We start from the raw sequence: 10,728 nt of genomic DNA on the forward strand, positions 1-10,728 counted from the left end.
TTGAGCACTGACACCTCTCGTTAGGGCATCATAACTGATTCTCGGTCCCCAAGGTCCCCTCCCTATAATCTGTCCAGCACTCTGCAGCCTGATTAACCTCTCTCTGATTAGTTTTCACTGTTAACAGTTTTGCTAATAAAACTTTAAAGATCTTCTTGTCTATACAAAATATATATATATATTGTTTAGTCTAATGGCCCTCTTGGGTCTTTTTTACCTAACTCTTTCATCTAAACCTGAAGCTTCCCTTCTACTTGTCTTCTACAAGATCTATTTGATTTTCTATGCAGAAATGCTTCTTTTCAATCTGTTTATACAACTCCCTGCCTGCCCTCCCCGTCTTTTCTTCCCTTTTTTTGACTGCAACTTCTTCTTTATAATTATTGACTAAATGTCTGGTATCTTTCCAAAGGCAAGATACCTGTTTCTTTCATCTCTGTACCCACCCCCACCGCCCCCCCCCACCCCCCCGCCCAGTGCCTAAGGTAATACTCCATCAAACCAATCCGATTCTCAATTTGGTAGGGCAAAGGGATACATGATATATGGGGAGGGAAAGAATATAGTTGAAAAGATTGTATTCTACATTATTATATGTAAGATTTTGACTTATTGTCAGATATAGTATTTTATTTTAAAATTTAAATTAAATTGAGAAATATTTATGTTTATCTATAGGGATTAAAATCTTAAAAGGCTGAAGTCATTTTAGTAATATTTGTTGAATTAAAGCATTAGTTTACCAGCCCTTCACGACAGTGATACATCCTTTTTTGGTTCCCTGGTACCTACTATAAGGTCCTCTCCTAAGAAAGCAGCTGTAGTCTCACTGTTCACAGGACAGACAGTTTCTGCTGGCAGTGACTAGAGGCAGCAGACAGCAATCCTGTGTGACTGCTTGACTGAGATTCTAGTAGACAGAGCTGAGTCCATTCACCCCACTGCAGCAGGTCCTATTGTCCACAGATGGTGGCCTTTGCCTCTGTACTTTGCGGAAGACCTGTATGGCTGGACTTCTATAATCAGGTGTCAGAACACATCAGTGGAGAGCAGGGATGTGAGTGTTAACATCCGCCTTTCCCAATACCTGCCTGATGTCTTGGGGCTCAGAGATGGATGGTTTGCAGACCTGAGGTGTGGAATCTGAGCTAGCAGCATGAAAAGAAGTACAGTTAGACCTCACATATTGTCTGCTTCAGGTCTAAAGATTTGCCTACACACACTTCCCTGTCAGACGGTCTTGTGCTGCTCTCAGGAACTCCCCCAAATTGCAGTACCTTTAAAATTCAAATGCAATGGCATGTGGGATAAAGATTAAGACTCTATCCACTCTTATATGCTCACATTAATTTACTGAGACATTACAAATAAACTTGTGACACAAATCATTCTTTTTTTAAAAGTTTATTTATCTTGAGAGAGACAGAGAGTGAGAGAGCAAGTACATGCAAAGGAGGGGCAGAGAGAGAGAGAGGGAGAGAGAATCCCAAGCAGGCTCCATGCTGGAGCCAACACGGGGCTCAGTCCCACAAACCGTGAGATCATGACCCGAGCTGAAATCAAGAGGAAGACACTTAACCAGTTGAGTCACCCAGGTGCCCCGTGGCACCAACTGTTTTTTGATGCGCTCTTTCATTCACCAAAGTATTTCTTGACCATTTTTCTAATATGTGTCAGACACTATGCTGGGGAAGTAGGATCTAGAGTTGTCCTTCCATGACTGACATCTAGTGGTGTGTGTGTGTGTGTGTGTGTGTTTGTGTGTTTGTGTACGTGTATGTGTTCATGTGCGTATCTTACATCATATGATGTATGAGTTATGAACATATTCAGGTCAGGTCAAAGAATCTGGGTTTCGTCCTGTAGAAGGTGAAGATCAAACCAAACTTTAAGCAGTACACTATGCTCCCCACACTGGGGGTGTTCAATAAAGCTACATTTCCCATGCCCGTCACCTAATTAATTCTTGCCAATGGAATTGAGTCAAAGTCATGTGCCATTTCAGGGCGAAGCAGATGAGGAAAGGTTTGCGTTCTTCCTTGGAAGCCATTTTGTTCTAGAAGGCAGAGTTACAAATTGACCTGCTTGCAACTGGGATGTGAGAGATAAAGCAACTTCTGATGTGCTAAACCACAGATATTCAGGACTATTTTTACTATTTTTTACTATTGTAGAACCTATTTTTTTTTTTTTTACTATTGTAGAACCTAACCTATCCTGACTAAAATCAGCAGCAGAATCTTGTTTCTTTTTTCTTCTTTCTTTTTTTCTTTCTAATTTCTTAGGAAGTTCACACTTTCACCTTTTCTCAGATTTCGTGCCCACCTTTGGTTAAAAAACAAGAATGCTATTTTAAACTCTCCTAGAGCTGATGGTAAGTCAAAAAAAAATCATGTGAAATTATGTTGTGGACTATAAAGTGCTGACGGGTGTAAAAGATCCATCATTTTTAGGCAGCCACCAATATTGCCAAAGTTAGGATAAAAAAAAAAAAAAAGAAAGAAAGAAAAGACAAGAACCCTGAGGATTACTCCTTAATGATTTCATCCTGACTTTGGGTGGTTTTGGCCCAGAAGATCTTTTTGCCACAGTAGAAGCCTGTCCTTTCTTCTGCTGGATGGGGCATAATTTCCCATCTCTGTAAATAGCCCTTCTTGTACTGGGCCACTAAGCTTGCCTAGATAAAAAGTAGACATTATATCAAGATGATAAAGTAAGAAATGGAATCTTCTTTAAATATCTGACTCTCCATTTTTCATGGTCTAATTGAGAGAAAAGAAACAGCTCAATTCACCACCACTGTTTGAGGACTTAATGCATATTAAAACTGTCCTAAAGGGCTTCAACTGCAGTGGTATCTTTTAAAATATTCAAAAGCTTCTTCCATAGAGATAATGGTGGCCCCTCATCTCTCAGAAAGTAGCTTTGGAAAAGAGTGAAACAACTAGTTCCTGGGTATAGAATAGCTAATATTTATTGAACCCTTTAGGCCACTCACTCTTCTGAAAGGCTTCACAAGCATTCCATCACTTAACCTGTCACAGCAGCCCTCTGGAGGACATTTAACTGTTCGTGTCATCTATCTGACATGGAAACCATGTCACAGGTAGAAGCGAGCTGCTCAAAGTCACGCAGCTAGATAGTGCTGGCACTTGTACCTGACCCCAGCAGTCTGGCTTTAAAGGCTACGCCTCAATAAAACGATGGGGAAGATTCAAGAGCCTGAGTTTACCTGGGGATGACTAAGCTACTTCCGAAATCAGGTCAGCTGAGATGTAGAGAAAAGCTAGATTCAATGATAGAGGAATGAAGTTACATTTCTTGACCACTTGAGTACATGGCTCCAAACATTCTTACCCACTATATCAACAGGATGACAGGGTGACATTTTGAAGCATAAATGGATGTGCCCCTTCCTACCCCTTTGCTGGATCCTTCCCCAGCCCAGGCTGCCAGAGAGCTGTACCCCATCTGGCCTCAGGGTATTATCTTTACCAATGTAGGCAGAGAGAAACAAGTCAAAGTCAGGCTTTCAAAAAAAATGCCTCATGGAGGTTATCTCAAATACCTTGAAAAGAAATAGCTTTTCCCCTTGCAAGAGAATGTGTCTTTTGAGCGTTCAGAGCTGAGAGCTTGGAATAATGAATTCAGAGGAACGCAGTGCAGTCAGCCTCCCCTCCATAAAGAAAGGCTGACGGAGAAGGCCGGTAAGAGAGGACAACAGTGGTATAGAATGTGAGGAAGGGTAGACACTGATGAGAGGGTATTACATTGCCCCCTCCAAAGACCAGCACAAAACAAGGAAGAGATAACACCCTCTGAGTTTGGGAGCACAGGATTAAAAGGGCGCTGAAGTCCACTTACTGTATAGGAACCAGGGAATGGCAGTCTCTGGGGGCTTTCCCAGCTATCATGAGGTAGGAGTGGTACAGATATGATCGTTGCGTGGGTAGAGGCGGCACCAGAGACGACATCACTGTGTTTCCCACCGCCCGGAGCTGGGAGGGGAGGACACAAAAACTGAGCCAGGATTGAGAGAGGGAAAGAGGGAGCTATGAACACCCGTGTGCCTAAAGGAAGTGTGACAGAGGTACCCTGCCTCAGAACGCGGTGTAGCCCCGAGGGCCCGATGGGGATCCAGACGAGGGTCTGGACCAAGGATGTCCACTTCTGAAGGCCAGAAATGACTTTTCGTCTCCGCTGAGGCCGACTTGCCCGGATCCCTCCTCAGGGCGGACCCCCACCCTTACCCCCATCACACACATGTGAACACATCACAGAGACAGCATCCCGAGAGCCGAGACACCTTCCCTGAGTCAGAAAATGGGAAAGCCCTTCGGGGGCGAAGAAACCGCAATTCTGAGTTCGCTTGGCACTGACGAAGATCACGTCTCCTGCCATCGGATGCGTGAACAATGCGAAGGGAAATTTAGTTGAGCAGGTGTTCCTTTCTCACAAACTAGAGTCCAGAGCTCGGGAATTGCAGGGCGTCCCCGTCCCCGAGGAGCCCGCCAGCAGCAGCTGTGTCTTTCTCAAGGACACAGAGTAAAATTGGACGAGGCAGAGCTTACCCAGTAGGGGGTGGGAAGTGTAGCGCTGGGTGTGCACAGCAGAAACAGGCAGGAAATAGCAGACCCTTAACAGTTACTTAAGTGAGCAAAACTAGTAGTCGTTTCGTCACCAACAGCCACATGTTCAACTGCACGAATGTACTGAAAATGAACGCATCGAGTGAAACCGTACAGGAGGGCAAACACAAACGCATGAGGTGAAGGCCAGGCCTTTGTTGTCATCTGCCGGAGATCACACGGGAAGGTCAGGGACCGAGGGCTCCTGGATTCCAGGAAGGGCATCAGTGACAACTGTCCTGGCATCCAAGACGGAAGGAGACAAACAAGTCCCCAACAGGTGGGACAGGACAAGAGGAGGGTTCAGGCCAGCGGGCAAAAAGGAGCTGAAATGACAGTCACTGTCATTTGAGGTGAAAATGCTGGTACTTAGTAGGTAGATCAAGTTCTTTTTTTTTTTTTTTAATTTTTTTTTTAACGTTTATTTATTTTTGAGACAGAGAGAGACAGAGCATGAACGGGGGAGGGGCAGAGAGAGAGGGAGACACAGAATCTGAAACAGGTTCCAGGCTCCGAGCTGTCAGCACAGAGCCCAAAGCGGGGCTCGAACTCATGGACCACGAGATCATGACCTGAGCCGAAGTCAGCCGCTCAACTGACTGAGCCACCCAGGCGCCCCAGGTAGGTCAAGTTCTTAAAAATGAGTTGTCAACCGAAATACAGTGAAAAGGAGCAAGTCTTCGTAAACTTTTTCAATTGAGCTCTTGCTAAAACCTCGTGTGAGATAAGGACACGAGTTGAAACAGAATTTGCTATTGTTATATTCAAAGAGGAAAGGTGTAGCAAGAATATTAACAATAAGACAGTAGACAAGAGGTTGCACTAACAAAGGGGGGGGGAAACATGTCCAATCACCCTCAAGCACTTAGCGGCAACCATTTACATATAAACAATAGTTAGACTAATGGCATATCATTTGTTAACTACTTACTGAAGGAGATTCAATAAAAGATCGTCATTAGGTAACATTTAGCAATCTTGGTTGATGTTTTTTCCCTCACCTGAGAGTAATAAAAATGAGTTCATCTGCATTATTTCATAATTTTGCCAATTTACTCATTCAGACCGGTTTCTCTCCCAGTTACTTTGAGTTAATTTTCTCATCATTAAAAGATACTGGAAGCATTGCTAGCACCTTCAAGGGCAAAATGAAGAGTTTCATCTTTGTCTTCCACTTGGACAGGTTTATATTCACCTCCTCTGTTCACTTTCTGATTAGCCAGGTCCCATCCTCCTAGGGAATTTCTGGTAGAGTTTAATGCTGTCACTGGGAGCTGAAGAAGTGAAGCGGATGGGACCCTGAAATTGGAAACTATGAAAGAAACCGGGGCTTAAGCTGGGAACCTTGAACCCAGGACCACATAGGATTGGTAACATGAAGCCAATGATAGAGGAAGGGGGTGGCGAACTCACCTCTAACATTCTTGCCTATATCCAAGGACATGGTTACACAGCAGAGTAGGCTAGAGCAGTGGGGAGTGGCGGTAAGACTTTGGGGGTGGAAATGGGAAGAAGGGAAAAGGTCTAAGCCTATGGAAGGAAAAGCTAACCATACCTACACAGGGATGTCTTTTCTCCTGCCAAGAGAGCTTTGGAGTTCAGAGGAGAACCTGAAGGCTAAGCAGGAAACTAAGTCAGAAGCCCAGGTGTGTGGACTAAACAGGACTGCTGAGACTAGTAAGGCTGCAACACGGTAAGTACAGTTTCTCGGGCCTAAATCAGTAGTAGGTTCTAGTCTATGGCACCACAACGAATTCCATACCCCATCCACTGGCAACCATAACTTACCTTGGTCATGTTGGCTTAGAAATGAGACAAGGATGATTCGAATGTTCCTGCAGAGAAGGACTCTGGCCAGTACAGAGCGTAGAGACGAGGCAAGGCAGGGGCTGCCATGTGCAGTCATGGTTGATAAGATACCCACTCCCCCAACTCTGTTACGGAGCAAGCAAGCTTTCTATTAGCCAATCTGACAAAATGTGGGCAGTTGACAGAAACAGAATACCACACTTCATTTGTGTAGTAAACATTTATTGAGTATGTCTAGCCTGGTGCTGGTTTCTGGGGAATAGGAAACAGAAATCAAGCATTCCTTTCCCTCAAGGAGCTTAATGACTATTTGATATCTCCTAGGCACGTACTGAAGTAGCAGTCGAAGACAGATTAAGTGGCAAGAAGACAGTTACACTCCTTGGCACGACTGGAACTCAGAGGAGAGATGGGTCAAGGGGGGCTTCGAGGAGGAAGCAATTCAAGAGGAGACTTAAGAGTGGGTAGAATTTCTATAAACACAGATGAAGGTGGAAGGCAAGTCCAGGTGGAAAAGAGACACCATAGTGTGTGAGAATTAAAGGAGATACTTCACAGAAGTCCTTTAGAAAGATTCCTGGCACCAAGAAAGCCCACAGCAAATGAAATGCAAGGCTATTCATGTTACTGTTGGTTCTATTACTTTTACTGCTGATACCATTTGTTTTATTTTTATATTATTTACTGCTTTCGGTAGAGAACGGGGATTAAAAGTACACGTTTGAGAGACAGTAAAGAGGAGCGGTTCTGGCTTTCTTCTTGAGAAGTCTGTGAAATCAAAGGACCAATGAATAAGGGTTTGCATCACCATTGTTCCTGTATCGCCAATGTAACAGAACTGTCCTGTTCAGAGAGGACCCTGGGGAAAGGTTACCCTGAAACATTTAAGCTAGGTTCCCACAAACACCAGCACCTGCCTTGTAACTACAAATCACTGTGTTTTAGTCAATGATTGCATGGGTCAAAAGTGAAACGTTCTAAGCTCCCAAACAATTCTTCTCTTTTATCCTCTTTTCCTTGTACACTGGTCCAGGTGTTTGAGGGCAAACATGAAAAGGAAGGAGATTTAAAAGAAAAAAGTGATATGATTCTCCTTAGTGCCCAGAGATGGTGTTGCTAGGACAGAGTATAAACACTAGTAGAGAACCAGCCGAGGGGGGGGGGGGGGGGGAGGAGGGGTGAGGGGGGGCGGTTTGTCTGAATATTCAAAATATCCCCTTAGGAGCTATATTCAAAAAATGGCCAATGAGATTTCAGTGGAGACTGAGTATTGCCGTATTGCTAATTATTATCCCTGTTGCAATGGCCATTCTCTCTTCATTCTGTTTACTGTCATGTTTTATAAATATCAGAGAGGCTTCAGAAGCAGTGTCACTGAGAAGGAGCTGTGTCTGTCTCCTGGGTGCACAGAGCCTGCTTCCCCAAGACAGAATCTCTGGGTCTGCAAGCTGATTTCATAAAGGGGATTATTCAGTCAAAGGTAAATGACAACAAACTCCAATTTCAGTTTCTATTTTCTGTCTTGGAGCTGGGCAGCTGGGCAGGGTGTGTGCATGCATTAGGAGGTGGTTCTGAGGGGCTGGACCCATGGAGCCAGCCTAAGTGACTTGTTCAGGCTCTGCTTTGTTATTTTGTCTCTTGGTTTTTGAGGAGCAGGAGGCTGCCTTCTGAGATTGCTCCCTGTTGAAAGTTTTATTTTGAGGGGCGCCTGGGTGGCTCAGTCGGTTAAGCGGCCGACTTCGGCTCAGGTCATGATCTCAAGGTTTGTGAGTTCGAGCCCCGCGTCGGGCTCTGTGCTGACAGCTCAGAGCCTGGAGCCTGTTTCGGATTCTGTGTCTCCCTCTCTCTGACCCTCCCCCGTTCATGCTCTGTCTCTCTCTGTCTCAAAAATAAATAAACGTTAAAACAAAATTAAAAAAAAAAAAGAAAGTTTTATTTTGAGTGTTTGCAAAGAAGCAAAGCTCCGGTAGAGAGGTGGATGTTACAGTAATTCTATTTTGTGGGGTAAAAACTAAATCATTTCAAGAACACCCAGAGGACTAAAAAAAAACTGCTAAAATGTTTTTTTTTTTTTTTGAAGTATTTTCCTTTTTGGTATAAAAAACCAGTTGGAGACCTGGGAATTACTGCCACCACTTAATGCACATTCAGGCAGCGTGTGAAATACCCTGACATGCCTGCCTTCTGAAGCAAGAAGCAGAGAACTGTCGTTTTCCAGATGCCTGATTTCTGACCAATCTTGTTGCAAAAGAGGAAACAGGATTAGGTTAATGAGGATCATTTCCTCAGTATGGCCCTTGGATGCTTTGAAGGTGAAATTCACCAAAGTCGGATTCCTCCTTTGTTCTAGGAGGCAACTTGTTGCAAAGGATGGCACCACAAACTACAATCAAAGAATCTATTTCTCACTGATGTTCAAAGCATAGGTTCAATAAGAGTATGGACCTTCCCTCCTTACTGCTTACGTCTTCGGTTGCACCAGGCACTGTCCTGGGGGATGTGGGCTTTCCACACCTCTGATGTTCCTAGCAGAAAACTCACGGCAATAACCCCTACAAGAAACAGGCAACATTTCAAGCACTACTATAGAATTAATTAAAAGTGCTTTTATCTAAGGGGGGGGGGGGAGTAAAATCATCCACTTTGCAGACTCTTAGGCATGAAGTTAACATAAATGTTACTCAAGATTCACATGTTTTCAGCAGCAGCAGCAGCAGAACAAAAGACCAGTATTCAGAAAAAAACTACAGTATAGGTCCTTGGACAATATGAAAAACTCTTTGCCTTAGCTCATTGGTTGTTGTTGTTGTTTTTTTTTTTTTTCCTTTTACTCTTTTCGGTAGGGAAAACAAACTATACCCATTCACGGTATTGGCAATGATAGTTTAATTGGGTCTCTGAAATTCTACTTGTCTCATTTAAAATCCGTTCAGACTGGAAAGCAGGAAACTTACCTTAAAGGAGTAGTAGAAGGAGCCCCACTCCTCCCCTTCCACCACTTCAGTGAAAGTCATCGTTTCGGTGCAGAGGGCTGGGGAAGCATCCGGGGTCTGCGTGGTCCCGCTGGAGCCCTTGGAGTCGGGGCTGCCCTCCGTGAGGTTGGCTGGCATGGTTCGGGTGGAGTTGAGCCTGGCTGTCCTGGCTCCTGCAGCCCAGGAAGAGTCCAGCTCCCCTCTGAGAGCTGGCCAGCAGCTGCAGTTCTGCACCTGCTCTGGCTCCTAAGGCTTCTGGCTGGAGCTCGGCTGAGCAGAGGCACGGAGCCCTCCCAGAGCCCACTTCCCTGAAGAGCTCTGCCTGACACCAGGGAGGATCCTTGTGCTGCTCTCTCCTCAGCAGTTATGATCCAGTAGCCAACACAGCCTCTTCACCCCCAAGTCCCACCCGCGCATGGCGGGGCCTCGACCCAGGGCAGGTCTGAGACACCCCCACCCCCCACCCTGAGCGATCCACGTGGCTCCTGAGACAGGCCTCCCTGCCGGACTATGCTTTCCTTAACTTCCAGAATGGACTCCCACTTCTGCTCCAGCTTCAACAGTACAGGAACTTGGACTCAACAGCAGACTGATTAATTCAGATCATGTTGGATCTTCTGATAATCAAATCATAATTATGCATCTGCCTCAGCTGCGCTTGCCTTCTGACTTACAATACTCTCCTAACCATTTACTTAGTAGCCTGCACATTATTTCAATGAACGTGGGGGAAATAGCACATTTGTATTTATTCTAGATTTTCGCAGGGCACTTCTCAGAAAAGCCTGGGGTCTGTGTTTGTCAATAAGCTATGACTCTTGGTGATGTACCTGAAAACGGTGCCTGGTAAAACCTCTGATCACCTTGTTCTTTCATTGGATATCCAAGCAACTCTGTGAGATAGGCAGGGGACACTTCTGTATGTTCTCATTTTACCCTAGAGGAGATTTACCCAGGGGTGAAATGACTTGCCCAAGATCCCACAACTGGTGACGGAAATGAGATAATAACTCATCTCTTCAGAAATTCCTAGACATTTGGTCCCTTTACCAGAACGTACGCTGATTTGCATCAAATATCAAATGGCTATTGAGGCACGAAGTTAACATAAGCAAGGGTAACAAGCCAGGTGTAAAACAACAAAAGCTGCTTGTATTGAAACCAACCATAACTGCCTGATTACTTTCACGGAAAATGCTCCAAATACAGGTGGCCGTTGGTTATGGACACCTAGTATTAAAAGAAGCAGGTTTAGTGATGATCATAAAAAACTGTAGCCCCCATGAAATTGACTGGGAAAACTTTAGCATAATCTCTCC

At 44.7% G+C, this 10,728-nt stretch overlaps 1 protein-coding gene across 1 annotated transcript in view; it reads right to left on the reverse strand.

Moving 5' to 3' along the window:
* The window catches only part of NPSR1 (neuropeptide S receptor 1), a 156,016-nt gene extending 146,208 nt beyond the window's left edge, over positions 1 to 9,808 (reverse strand). Inside the window, exon 1 of the mRNA XM_058724619.1 lies at positions 9,392 to 9,808. Coding sequence (XP_058580602.1) covers positions 9,392 to 9,547 — 156 coding nt within the window. The 5' untranslated portion in view covers positions 9,548 to 9,808. The remainder of the gene's footprint in view (positions 1 to 9,391) is intronic.
* Between the last annotated feature and the right edge of the window lie 920 nt (positions 9,809 to 10,728).

The sequence above is a fragment of the Neofelis nebulosa genome, chromosome 4 (genome assembly GCF_028018385.1).
Source record: "Neofelis nebulosa isolate mNeoNeb1 chromosome 4, mNeoNeb1.pri, whole genome shotgun sequence".
Lineage (NCBI taxonomy): Eukaryota > Metazoa > Chordata > Mammalia > Carnivora > Felidae > Neofelis > Neofelis nebulosa.